The sequence below is a fragment of the Protopterus annectens genome, chromosome 8.part0, assembly GCF_019279795.1.
Source record: "Protopterus annectens isolate FY-2018-M chromosome 8.part0, PAN1.0, whole genome shotgun sequence".
NCBI lineage: Eukaryota > Metazoa > Chordata > Ceratodontiformes > Protopteridae > Protopterus > Protopterus annectens.
In genome coordinates, this window is record NC_056741.1 from 1,333,294,028 (window position 1) to 1,333,308,745 (window position 14,718).

Genomic DNA, 14,718 nt, shown 5'->3' on the forward strand with positions numbered 1-14,718 from the left:
CTTGCTTTATATTTTTGTTTCCTTACAGAATGATTTTCATGTAACTTGGTGCTTTTCTCCCCGGGCTTCCACTGAAAATGGTCTCAAGCCCAGTAGACTTTCCCGGTCAATAAATAAATTTTAAAGGCTGGCTGGTGTTTCTGTGAAAATTTTTTTTTTCATGGAAGGGCTAGAACAGCTATTGGAACTTATCCTCTTCATTTGCTCAGGTTAATTTCTGGTATTTAGGGCTGGCTAGTGTGCTTTTTTGTGAAATAAATTGGAATAATGTTTTTTTTTTTTTTCTGAGGTGGCTAGCTATATTGTTGATGCTCAGTTTCAAGTCTGGCATTCACGGCTACTGTGCATTTTAATGAAATAAATTGGAATATTGTATGAAACCGATGTGAAACTTGCTCCAATTTTACAGAATGTTCTTGTATTTGCCAAATATATTTGGTGTGCAAGTTACACTCGTATTGTTTGCTTAACCTACAGTCTGCCTTTACTTGACTGGTGTGCATTTGCATGAAATATGCTGCAATCTTTACTCTCCCTCTCTCTATCTAGGTGCTGTATTTGTAAAACCAAGTTAAAACTGTTCCCGATTTTGCATAGTGTCCCTAACTCTGCTTCATTTTGAACTGTTCCTTAATTTAATTTGGGATCAACCCTCCACATAAGTTACCAAATCCCGAACTACTGGGTCAGCTCTTAGGGGCATGTTAATACCTCTTAACTGTCCATATTTTCACAGGGTGCTCAGATTTTTGCCTCATATTTTTGGTCTATTCGTCATAAAATGTGTGATTTTCTGGAAAATCAGTGGGATCATGGATGATCTGATGATTGAGGTTGCTAAATAATATACATTTGAGTTTTCGACTGCATATCCTTCAGAAAATATATGTTAGCACAAATCCTGTTACTTCAGCAACTTTTTAAGTTTATAAGAGCAATATTTAAAATCTGTTCCTGTTTTTTGGGCCTGTCAGGCTTTGTCCATATTTCTTGCACTCAGAGGTTTAGTGTTATCGGGTGTGTTGTCAATGCTGTACTCTCCTTTCCAAAGGAGACAATAATGCATTTTTAATATTTAGCTTTAGACCATGATCCTGGCACTAGTTATTCATTTGGGAATAAGCCTTCCTGTAGGATGGCCAAGCCTTTTTGGGATTGCTCACTGCTCCTAGCTGGCCATTGTTTTGTTTCATTTCATGATTATTACTAAAAACAATTGTCATAGAGGAGGTGGTGGTAAAAAAAAAAAAAAACTCTGTTGGGGTGGGTATGTTAAAAAAAATTCTGCACCAGGTGACAAATATGCTAGGTGTGCCACTGGAAATGTGTATACTGTGATGCTGAGTTGGAACTGCAAACAAGATCTGTCTGCTAGCTATACCAGTTTCATTAATAGCTTGTTGCTTTTGACTTCTAGATGTATTTGTAGCCCTCCTTTGCCTACATAGTTAGTACATTGGTACTTGTTTCAAAGCAGTTGATTTCTTGAGAAAACATGAAAAATGAGTGAGGTAGCATTGTGTTGCAGGTGTACTAAGTGTTCAGCTCTATGATCCTGTCTGTCTAGGCTGAGGATCAGCAGCCTGATAAAGAGCTAAATTCATACCTTTTCTTTAGCTTTGATTACTCATCAGTGGAATTGCTTCCTAGTTTGCCCAATGTAGTGCATTTAGTATTCCGGTTTTCTAGAAATAGCACTCATTATCTTGTGTCTAAATTCTAGCTGGGAGGAACGCAGAACAGCATCGGGAAGGATTCAGTATCTGAATCACATCACGCGAACAACGCAATGGGAGAGACCAACACGGTAAGAGCATCTATTGGGACATTTATTGTTAAGTTTTAAGTAATTTTGCCAAAAGATGAAACAGAATTTGGTTATCCAAGAATGTTAACACATTCATTCACACACACTGTTAGTCGCTGGAAGCTGTCCAAAGCATCATACACTGCTTTGCATTATTGCAGACTTTGTTCTAACCTGTTTGAGCAGTGAAAAACACTTCATAGTTCTGTACAGTTTATATTATACCATGACCGCCGAAAAACGTGCACGCTGATTGGCCAGCGTGCCCGTTGTAAATCGAGTTATACTAATGGAAAAAGGTCCGGTCGCCCGGACTTTTTTCCATTAGTATAACACGTTTTAAACATTGTTCGCTATGTTAAATGGGTTTAACATAGCGAGACAGCTTTAAAATAAGCAACGGAGATCTCCGTTGCTTATTTTAAAGCTGTATCGCTATGTTAAACCCATTTAACATAGCGAGACAGTGTTTTAAAAAAAGCAACGGAGAAAGCAAGATCTCTGTTGCTTTTTATAGCTATGTTAAATGAGTTTAACATAGCGAGACAGTTTTAAAATAAGCAACGGACATCTCCGCTGCTTATTTTAACTGTCTCGCTATGTTAAACTCATTTAACATAGCGAAACACTAAAAAAAAAAGCAACGGAGACCTTGCTTTCTCCATTGCTTTTGCCCACAGCTCTGATGTACTGCGCAGGCGCACAGTACATCAGAACTGCCGCGGATGCCAGACATCTGCGGAAGGGCAGTAAACAGGCATTATACTATGCCATTATTTAAGAAAAGTAATAGTTTCTTTTCTTAAATAATGTTATATAATAGCAATAACCATTCTGGTGGTAATGCTAAATTTACCCACGGTTGGCTTTTGTTTACCGGGCTTCGCCCTCGGGACCAAACCACTCCAACCGTGGGTAAATTTAGCATTACCCACACCCAGGCGTGGGTTATTGCTATATTAACATCCCCAAAGTCTGTGAGTGCATCAGCTGCAGTTTTAGGAAATTTGTCCCTGAATCAGAGAATAGAATTCAGAAGCTCAAAGCAATGACCGAAATAACTATCTTTTTTTAGTTTGAGTTTGTAGGCATTCATTTTCTGCTCTTACATTGCTAGAATGAAGATCAGATGTTTGTTCTCATCATTGTCTAATCATTTTTAGTCATTACTAATTATTGTCAGTTTTTTGCATTATTAACCTTTTTAGTATATCCTATCCTTTTTATTTTTCATACGAGATGTAGAACCAAATTCCTTTTGTCTGCGTTCTTTTGAATTGATGCAATGTTTAACATCTTATAACTTTTTAGTAGAAGAGTTTCCTTGGTGTCCTGTCTAAATTTCTCCTAGTCACTTTAAGTAACAATCATCTTCCCTAACAAGGCTAATCAGGATTTACTCGTGAGTAAAATGTATAGAGCTCAGTCTGTAAGCTCAGGAGTCCTGTATGTGCCAGCATTACATCAGTTGTTTATTGGGCACTCTGAGGTCTTGATGTAGAAATTCATGCAGGCACCTGCACTGTTGTGTAGAAAGTCTTGAGTTAGCATTTCAGAAATAATGGTGTTTGGAACTTTGAGGAACCATGATTGTATCTTCACAGTATCACTGAATTTAAATGTAATGCTGTAACCTGAGGTGGGAATAGACTAAAACTGTAGTCATCAGTAATGGCAAATTTGCAGATATGAATTTACTTGGTAACAAGGTATGTCTGAGACGTTCTTGAAAGCAAGGCTACTTTTTACAATGTCAAAGTCCATATAATGTGACTCCCAGATATTTCAACAGAAGTATAGCTTTGATTACTTTGGACTGTTGTTTTCATTTACAGTATGTCATTATACACGGCTTACCCTAGAATAGTGCATTTGTTTTATTCATAGGCAGATCTAGCTGTAGGAGAGTAATTTATGTTAGTAATTGCATTTATGAATCAGTGTGTTCTGATTTATTACCCCAAATCTATTTGCAAGCCTAGCCATTCAACTGTTCCTTACCCACTTGTATGGTGGGCATGTTAAGAGTTGGCCAAGGATTATGTGGGGAGTTAGTTGGGGATTACTGTCATTTTTGCCCAGGGAATTTGCAATTTTCTATCCAATGATGTTACCTTCTGAATAGGGTCAGGGGCACTTTGCTTCACATAGACGGGGTGCTTATTCCATATTATAGGGATTCTGAGTCACATTTTTAAGTTCAGGTGGCTGGCTGTGTTACCGGAGCTGTTTTACAGATGTGCAAGTGACCCATTAGAGCTGGATCTGAGCATTCCTTTTATGCTAGGCATAAATGGCTTCTGTAACATGTAGGAGACTGTGGGTCTGTATTATATAGTCGAAGTTTCAAAACTTCGAATCCCATATGTTCAACATATGATCAAAGTTTGAAACTTTGAATATATAAAAAAAACATTAAAAAAAAATGAAACTTACCTTAATGTGGCAAGCAAGGGGGAAAGTCCCCCTGCACCCCCACCCCCACTACTTAAATATGTCAACTCCGAGATGGCACTTAAGTGCAGAAAAGGGAAATTCTCCCATTCTGCACTATACGGCGCCCTTACATTTAACCTTCGAACTTTTCAAAATTCAGTCATATGGTGCCGACCATATGACATTCGAACTTTGAAAAGATCGTTCATGTAATAGGGACCCGGAGACTGTACAGAGATGGGGCCATAACTTTCAACTGTTGTATTTTTGCCTCACTTTAGGCCTGTTCCTCATAAAATTTGTAGCTTTCTGGCAAATCGCTGAGGGATTGGAGTCATTAAATGACATACATTTGAGTTTCAGATTTCATATCCTTTAAAAAGAAAAAGTGTTGGCATACATAAGAGAGAGTCTGTCCCTGTTTTTTAGACCCCTCTGCCATTATTTTGGGCTCTGTCCAGATGTCTAGTCCCAAGAGGTTGAGCTAGGAGATATTGCAAGTATTTGGGTTATATACATGACAAAGGAGGTATATCCGTGGTGGTGCAGCAGTAGTGTTGTTGCTTCACAGCTAGAGGTTCTCCCGTTCGATTCTCGGCTGGAGTGCGGGGAGTGTGGAGTCTGCATGTCCTCCCCGCGGTTGGGTGGGTGTTCGAAAGACATGCGTAAATGGGCATGCCTTCGTTGAAGGTTGAATGTCGAGCTGGCACCTCGGCGTTTGTGAAAATCTACTGCCAATCATTAGCGGACCGGAGTTCCGCTGTGGCGACCCCTAACCGGGAAAAGCCGAAAGACAAACAAACAACAAAAACATGACAAAGGGGGCCTTTTTACGGAGTCTAAGGGCTCATCGTTCTTAGCAATAAGACCTCCAGGTCCAAGAATGTTGTGAGTTGGGTTACCGAATGGATTTTCTTGCATCTTGGCTATATTGGTTGAAGATATTGCTATGTTCCCAGATCCTTGATTATCTGATCAAGTAATTAGCTTGAGTGGACAACTTTCCAACTTGCATTGAGTTTTAATTCATTACTTTACCAGTCACTTGCTTTAGACCCTCTTCTATGTTGCTGTGGGGGGAATTTGATAGCTCCTAATTTAGTCATCTGCAAACTTGGTGAGCTAGATTTTTGACATTAAACTTTCATTCTGAGAAATGGATACCAAACAAAAGCGGCCACAACACAAAGCCATGGAGTAGTCTACTGGTGATGGGTCTCTTGTTGGTTTTGCTTATGACTTCTGGTTTTTGCTTATGACTTGGGCCTATCTGTGAACCAGCTACAAATTCAGTGAATTTCAGAGTTGTGCTCTGAATTATGCCTAATCAACCATGCCCAAGTGGGATATTGTATCAAATACTTTGGCCAAATCCTGGTAGGTGGTATGCAGTTTTCCTCCTCCATACCTGTGGTGACCCACTGCCTGGTTCAGTTAAATTTTCCTTAATGCCAAACTTGAATGTGTTCAGTGTCTGTAGATGGGCAATGTTTTTTTTTATTCTGTTGGTCAGACTGGTCTGTAATTCCTGGGTTTGGTTGATGGTCCACCCTTTTGATGCAGGATGATCATTGTGGGATTGAGCTACTTTCCCTCATCGAGCGAGTGTCAAATCTTCTCATGTAGTGCAATCCATCCATCTCCTTTCTAGTGCTGGATCTTCACTAGAACTTGTCTATCTTGCACATGGGCTCAACACCATAGTCTACAATTGGAGCTACTTTGATTACTGCTGTTACTCGCTTCTCTCCCAGAGTGCATCTTATTGATTGTCTTCAGGCACTTCACTTGTACCTTCATCTCTTCTAACTGCAGTAGTACTGGTTGCACCACTGCTTGCACACCTTGTTTTTCTGCTTTGACGTTCTGGTGTCAACCCCTGACACTGCCAGTTGTCTTTGATTCTAGCTTGACTTCAGATCTCTCAACCTGTTTGTGTATCCCTTTCAGGGTAATTGTGCATCTTTCTCCCCCATTTGCTGCCATGGTAACTGGCACACTTATTCCCTGGCGATTTGTCAGCTGGACTAAAGTCCTTACTGGCTCATCTCAAAAAAAATTGAGAACCTGAAAAAGATGAGCACTCTGGGAAGAATCCTACAACCGCTCAGTGAAAAGCATTTCAAGCTTTGGTTCAAGTTTCTATTATTTTTGTTCCTCAAATGTACTCTGATTTAAAATGTCGTATCTAAACTAAAATATCAAGAATGGAAAAAATTGACTAAACTTAAAGTAGGTATTGAGATTGAAGTTAAGAAAAGGTTTGGTTGACTGAGACTCCTTGGAGTTGTTTTAAAAATGGTATTTGGAAGACTGCAGAGACCTGCCTGGTTTCTGTGTTCAAATACAATGGAACCCTCACAATTTTGTCACCAATCCTCATTGTCCTAATACTAAAGTTTCAGTTTGTACTCCGTCTAATCCTTTCTGCATCAAGATTCACCAGCACTATTCTGCTTCTGTCTAGATAATTTAGCAATTGTTTGCCTCCCCTCTTGAAAACTACACTGATCCTTGCCAATTTTGGCAACACATTTAAAACTGAAGTTGGTCTATATGAAGCTGATTTTTCTGAGTAATACAGCCACAACAGCTTTCTTCCAAGATGCTGGTGTCCAATTTCTTTTTAAATATTGCAGTCTGGAAGATTCCTAACTTCACAAGAATATTCTCTGCTGGAGACTTTGCTTGGGGGTCTATATCGTGTCATTGAACCATCACTTCAAATGGCATTTCATCAGAAATGCCCCCTGCTCATTATCAAACTCAAGTCACCTGTGTTAAAGACATAGCTGCCAAATTAGGGATGAATTGTTTCCTATCCATTTGTCCAAGTTGCACTTGAATTGGGTTAGGGAGGACCTCTGCTTCACATGGATGGGGAGCCTGTTGCTTAGACGGGGCAGTCTCCGGGGATACATACCTCTCTAGCAGGTCCTATTTATATCACAGGCAAGGTTTAAGTCTTTAGAACGGGGAATTATGGTGCTGTTTTGTGGATGTACAGGAGATCCATCAGAGTGGGGTCTGACAATGCCCTCTATGCCAGGCATAGATCTCCCCTCAGTAGCCTACAGGAGACTGAGTGCAGGGATAGGGTCTTGAGGTGGTCTGCATAGGACATTTTACTTCCTGTATTCTTTTGGTGAGGAACCTGTGGGCATTCCAATTGTTGGATATGTCTGGTTAGGTACACAAAGGGGGCATTTTACTCTGATGGGTCTGAATGCCTAATACAGTGGAGCAATGGCTTCCTTGGGCTTGTATGTCATACCTTTGTTTATAAATTGTGCCACATAAAATTATTTCCTCACCACCGTAGACACATGATGGTCAAGGGCAAGATTACTGTAACAACTGGGTCAACTCTAATATGATACTAACGCGTTTCTTGGCATTTAATTTTAGTCCATGGCTCTGACACCAGTTGTTTCAGACTCTCCTGGAGAACATTTGTCAGTGTGAGATTCAATGAAGGCTTCTAATTTCCAATAGTCTGCAAATTGTCAGATACCGCTGACATTGGCCTTTACTTCTGAGATGTCTGCTCCAAAAAGGAGCAGCCCAAGGACTGATCCTTGAGGGACTTGTGACTAGCATCTTTGTAGAGGTGGACTCCCGTTCTAACTTCTGGGTCTTATCTGAGCCTGTTGCGTATCCACCAGGTGACATACAAGTTTGTACTGAACTCTTGAGTTTGTCAACAATGCCAGAGTGGGGTGTTGTCAAATACCTTGGCAAGGTCAAGGTAGGCAGTGTGAGCGTGTTTCTTTCCTTTATTCACCAGGTTGAGTTGGCATGATCTGCCCTTGACAAAACCAAACTGGGTTGGGTCCAGTGTCTGGAGGCTTACTATATCTCTAATCTCTGATTCTTTCCATGACTTCACATAAGACTAGTGAGACTTGTGGTCTGTAGATGGCCCACGTTTGTGCAGAGGAATGACTGTTGCCTTTCTCCATTCATGAGGCACAAAGCCTGTTTCTGGAGGCTACGGTTGGATAGTAATTCCAGATCCCCTGATAAGTTGTTTCATGTTATTTAGAAGGCATCCTGGGAAATTGTCTGGGCCCATTGATGCAATATTCCATTGAAAATAATTTCTATCCAGTCTAGCCCAGTTAATGTATCATCTGCTATGAATTTGTCTTTATGGATTTTCGCTTCTAGGTCCTCCTTGACATGGCATTAAATATATTGATTCCAAGGATATTGCCAATATCCTGGCAGATCGATTTAGTGCCAACTTCACCCCCTAAAGGGCCCATCTCAATACCAAAAGATTGCCAAATTCTGGTAATCACTGCCACACAGGTAGAAACTGCACTCTCCAAAGCTAAGAATACAGCATCCATGGGGCCAGATGACATTCTGGGCTGTGTACTACATGAACTACAAAATGAACTGGCACCTCACCTAAGTGTCATGTTTAATCATAGCCTCACCTCAGGCTTCGTGCCCACTGAGTGGCGCACAGCTACAGTTATCCCACTCCACAAGGGGGGGATCCACCTTGGATCCCGTGGACTACTGTCTAATCAGTCTGACGAGCCTGATCTGCAAGGGCATGGAACTTATAAACAAAGACATTGGCAACCTTCAAACACTGGACCCCACACAGTTTGGGTTCGTGAAGGGCTGATCTTGTCTCCTGAACTTGATTGACTTCTTTGAATCAGTCTCCAGAGCTGTGGACGAGGGTAAGGCACAGCCTATCTGGACTTCGCCAAGGCCTTCAACGTCATCCCCCACTCTGGAATCGTAGATAAACTTACTAAGCTGGGCATAAATCCCTACATCACTCGATGGGTTGCCAACTGGCTTACTGACAGAACCCAGACTGTAAAAGTAGCCGACTCCAAATCCAGCTCCAGACAAGTGACAAGTGGAGTACATCAGGGTTCAGTCCTGGGCCCACTCTTGTTTGGCAGATACTTCTCTGAAGTACAGGCCAACACTAAGGGACTCTGGCTAACAAAGTTTACAGATGACTGCAAACTGAGAGCCATTATTGAATCCCCAAATGATGTGGATATTCTACAAAAGGGCCTTACAGAAACAGATGCCTGGTGCCAGAGCCATGGGCGCAAGCTTAATGCCAAGAAGTGTATAGTTATCCTCTTTGGAAAAAAAAAAAACATGTACCCATGAATTACCACATAGGTGGCAGTACACTAAACATTGAAAGTGTGATGAGAGACTTAGGAACACAGGTGGACAGTGGTCTCACCTTCGATAACCACATCGCCACAACAGTCAGGAAATCCTTCTATGTGGCACATCTCATCATTAAGGGCTTTTCATCTAGAAAAAAGGAGTTCATTGTCGCACTGTACTCATCCCTCGTTAGACCTATTATAGAGTGTAACGCCCCGTTTGGTATGTACCTCACAAGACATCTGCAACAGCTGGAAAGGCCGCAGAAATACCTCACTAAAAGAATCACTGGCCTAAAGCAGATGCCATATGCTGACCATCTAAAAAAACTCCAGCTATACTCTGTGGCATATCGTCTACTCAGAGGCGATCTCTGCTTAACATACAAGGCCATGTCAAACCCTGAGCTGTTGGACATGCTCCACTTAAAGAAATCCCAATCCCTCAGAGACACACAATCCAGGGATCTAAACCTTGTCATCAAAATGAACAAAACATGCTAGAGGGATAGATTCCTGACCCAGAGACTCCCCATACTCTGGAATAGAATGCCCATACATGACAAGCAGAGCGCCTCCTTGGCCCTCTTCAGAAGGAACCTTTTTGGTTGGATGGGAGATAGGAAATTCACCCCAGGGATTATGTCAGTTGCCCTGCTAGACAGGGGTCTAGGGAAGTAAATATTGTGGGAAGAAATATCCAGAGAATTGTTATGGCTAGGCATGTATAGGCCCTAGGGCCAATAGCCTAGTACCAACCTATGAACTAGCAGGCCATCTCCCTTGTCCCCCTCCAACCACACACCTAATACACACACACATGTTCACATTTACAGGTGCTTCCCTCTGCTGGTCCTGTGCTTAAAGTTCAGATATTATGTTTGTTCTCAAAAGTATAAACGTTTCTTGAGCCATTGTGCTAAGTATTGATATTGTCTGCCGGAGAAATGTGCTTGTCACTTGTGATGCTTTGGTAAAAATAGGGTTTAGATGCTTTTCTACATGTTCTCTGATGCTGTGGGAAAGAAATGTTTGTAGATGCTTTTCTGCACGTTTGTGTTTTGCCAGAGTTCTGATTCTGCCATTTATGCATGTGCTTTTATTTTTCCAACAAACATCTGTGTTAAATTTTCACATATGGAATAGGTGAACTCACAATTATATAAATGAAAAACAAAACAAAATGACACCACTTTGTTGCAAACAGTCTACATCATAGACACAATTGAAACAACTTTAGTTGCAAACATTGTACATCACTTACCAGTCATTGTCAGTTAAGCATTGTATGGCACATTGAAATCCTGCCTCTTAAACCTCGTTCCTGCTCTGCATAAATTGTACCCACAATTCCCATTTTTCTTATGTAGTTTGCTCCTTCCCTTTTCTAAAGATCCTACTTCCACTTGTTTTATTTCTGTTACTATATTCACTACTTCTAGTAAAGTTGGCCTAGATTTTCTAGTAATTGCTTTTTTGGCAGCCACCATAATTAGACTCAACAAAGCTTTTTACTATGTTTAGGCAATTCCAGTTCTATATCATAACTCAAAAAAATCATCACCTCAGTCAATCCAGTCTGCTCATCCAGCATCTCCGACAAAGTGGTCTGCAGGGAATCCCTAAAGTCTGAAAGCAAATTACGCTCTCAAAAAATGTTCCCAGCCACCTCTTTCTTGCCCATCACACCTCCAACATTTGCTATCCACCCAAGGAAAAATTCTTTTAAGTCTACTTGAGGTATAAAAATTCCTATGTAAACACTTCCAGGGAAACATCCTAAATCTTCTAGACTTTGTTGCATATTTGGGAGATATACATATATTCCCCCTTGTCTCTGTGTGAATTGTTTATCCAGTCTCTCTTCCCAGTCCTTTCTAAGCTCCTCTGATTGATTCTTATAATTATCATGCAGTATTTTATATGCTTTACTAATTATTCCTTTTTTAATGGCGGCTTCTGTTCTAGATTCTATTATAAACTCTGCCAGTGCTGGTCTTTCATTAAGAAGCCCCCTATTTCTTTTCTCTTTGCCTATACTCTGATATCTTTGATAGGGAAGGTAGTCTCTGACCAGCAGTCCAAATAAATTCTTGGCCTCTTCCCATTCTATTACCTTTCCTTTCTAGTTATTTGCTCTCAGTACCTTGGATGTTCTTCGTGTTACACTGTTGCAGTCATTACACTTGGTTTATCCTGCTGGCAGGCTACCCTCAGTCGGCCTGAATTCCAAAATCTAGGTTCGGCGTCGGTTGCTGTCGCCTCTTCCCTGACGTCAGTACGCCAGGGGTATAAAAGATGCAGCCGACGCCATTTTCTTCAGTCTTTCTTGCTGTGCGGTGCCCGAAGCATAAGCGGTTCGCAAGTGCCGGTCGGCCGACTTCTGAGATTTTCGTGTTCGAATTTCAGATCCAAAGTCTTCATTAAAAGCTAAGTACCCCATTGGGGAAACTTTTTTTCTTGCTCCAGACCAGTGTCAGAAAAAGTTAATAATTGTATTTCTTGTGAGAAGCAAATACCTCATAAGGACTTTCATTCTTACTGTATTCCTTGCCTAGGCCCTGACCACGACGTTGCTAGTTGTCGGTTTTGTGCTAGATTTAACCAACGCACTATTAAGCGTCGGTACGATTTTGCATTACACTATTTTGGCAGAAGATTTAATTATACAATGTCGTCGGATAGCCATCCGACTACCGGAATTCACAAGAAACGCAAAGAAAAAGAAAAGGACAGGCATCCGAGGTCCAAAATCGATGACTAGGCTTCTTCTAAGCCAGTTGCCGGTTCTCAGTGAGGTGCCTTCGCAGCTCCTGACGCCCGCTACTTTAGACTCGCAGGCCACTACCGACTCCCACGTAGAGTCGACTAGGCCGCTGGAAGCTCAAGGTATTGGACCTTTGGAGACTATTCCCTCAGATGGGTCCAGAGCCGCTGAGCAGGCATCGGCTTCTGAGGGTGTTTTCAGACCTACTCAGTTATACATTAAAACTTCAGCTTCAAAGGCAAAGACTAAAGCACCTTTAAATACAAAGAAACAAGTACAACAGCCTCATGGACAGGCCTCCATGCCCAAAAAACAGATGCTCAAAATGGCCAATGACTTAATTACTTTGATCAGGGGTTCCTATCCCCCACCTGATAAAAGGCCTAGGCAAGAGACAGAATATGAATCTTCAGATCAGGTTTCCATTTCTTCTGATTCCTCTTCTGACCAGGAATACTCTCTTCCTCCCTGTGAGGATTCTGATGCTGAAGAATCTATCCCTTCAGCCTCTCCTCCTGAGGGTTACTCTTTTGGGGAAACCTTGCATACCATGAGGGAGCATTTCCACTGGGAGAGCCAAGATTTTTCAGAATCTAAGAAAAGGCTTAGAGACTTCCTTTTACTACCACAACACAGGCCCCTAGCTATTCCACCTATGTTGGACATTGTTGATGATGTATTTTCAGAGTCCAGTCTGACCCCTGACTCCTTACCTCCAGCTCCTGTTAAGCCGAACAGGTACTACAGGGTCCCTGACTCTCATAAATTCCTTTTCAAAAACCCTGCTGCTGACCCAGAAACTATCTCTCAGGGTCCCAAAGGGGTCAAGGCTTCCGCTGCAAAAAACCCTACCCCCTCTGACAGGGATTCTAGGGCATTGGACAGATGGGGAAAAAAGATTTACACTTCTGCTACCTTGGCTATAGTGGCTTTAAATTGTCAGTTTCATATGCTCAAATAGCAGTATATTATGTCACTGCTTAAACAGAAAATGTTGATAAATTCTGATTGTGCAGAAAACAAAGAAATGCAGGGTTTATTGCATGCAGCTGAACTAGTTGGAAAGCATACTTTGCAATGTGGTTTTGATTCTTTGGAGGCCTCCTGCAGAGCCGCTGTTACGGGTTCTGTCATCAGGAGGCATGCTTGGTTAAAGGAACAAAATCTGCCTGATCATGTCAAAGCAAAATTATTAGATGCCCCATTACAGCATGATACCTTGTTTGGTGTTAAAGCAGAAGAGGTGTTAAAGAAAATGGAGGACCAAGCTAAATCTATGCAAACGGTTAAGGATTTCTTACAGGTACAGCCTCCAAGATTTAGCAGACACTGGCCTACAAAGAATTGGTCCTTTCCAGTGTCAGACAGACCACAAAGGGGCAGATACAGATGCCCAGTAGGCAGATCCCAGCCCCAAGGTTCGTACAGGTCTAAACAATGGGGTGATTCTACTTCCAAAAGTGGAGAAGACAAATCACAGCCATACAGGAAACAGTCCCAATGACTTCCCCCTGCCTGCTCCAAGCACTTATCTTCTGGCAACACCTTTAGGGGTAAAACTAGCACTTTTTTTCTCAAAATTGGCACATAATAACCCAGGACAAATGTGTCCTAGACATAGTGTCACAAGGCTGCAAGTTTCACTTCCGTACTGTGCCAAGGACAAACGGTTGGCCAGACCTGCCAAAACAACAATGGGCAGAGGCACAAAAGCAAGTCTCATCCATCATGGACATGAGGGCCATTCAACAAGTACCAGAGCAAGAGCAGGGACAAGGATTTTATTCAAAACTGTTCTTGGTACCAAGAAAGGACAAGACCTGGAGACCAATACTGGACCTATCTATTCTAAACACATTTCTGGATATACCAAAATTCAGAATGTTGACTCTACAGCAACTTCTGCCCATGCTGGGCAAGAATGCTTGGCTTGTAACTTTAGACCTAAAAGAGCATACCTGTATGTCCCAATCTGACAAACATGCAGAAGATACCTCAGATTCAAAGCTGGCTCAGTGCACTACCAATTCTCTGCACTGCCCTTTGGCTTATCTACTGCGCCCAGGGTCTTCACAAAGTGCTGGCACCAGTAATTGCATTCTGCATACAAAGAGGAATACAAATATGTCCTTACTTGGACGACTGCGTCATTCAAGCAGAGAACAAGGACATTCTACTACAGCATCTGGCGTTTGTAAAGAGATTTCTAACAGGCCTAGGATACACAGTCAACGAAAAGAAATCAAAACTAGTACCCTCTCAAGAGATACTATTCCTAGGTGCAAGCTTAAATACAACTGCCTAGATGGCTTATCTCACTCCAGACAAACAAAGGCAACTGACTACCTATTTCAACCTGTTGGCAACAAAGGCCCAGTTATCTGCAAGAAATATTCTGCAGGCTTTGGGCTTCATGGCATCCTGCATTCTACTAATTCCATATGCGAGACTGCATATGAGGAAACTTCAATGGTACCTTAAAAGTGTTTGGACTCAACATTGCCACAGCCTGGAAACAATAATTACCCTCATTCCCTGCCTGCAACAGGAGT

The 14,718-nt window shown here is 41.7% G+C and overlaps 1 protein-coding gene across 1 annotated transcript in view; it reads left to right on the forward strand.

The window, feature by feature from the left end:
* SMURF2 (SMAD specific E3 ubiquitin protein ligase 2) overlaps nucleotides 1-14,718 on the forward strand; it is a gene marked incomplete in the record, with an annotated part of 2,869,016 nt that overhangs the window by 1,512,007 nt on the left and 1,342,291 nt on the right. Inside the window, 1 exon segment of the mRNA XM_044080880.1 lies at nucleotides 1,724-1,807. Within this exon segment, the coding sequence (XP_043936815.1) occupies nucleotides 1,724-1,807 (84 nt within the window).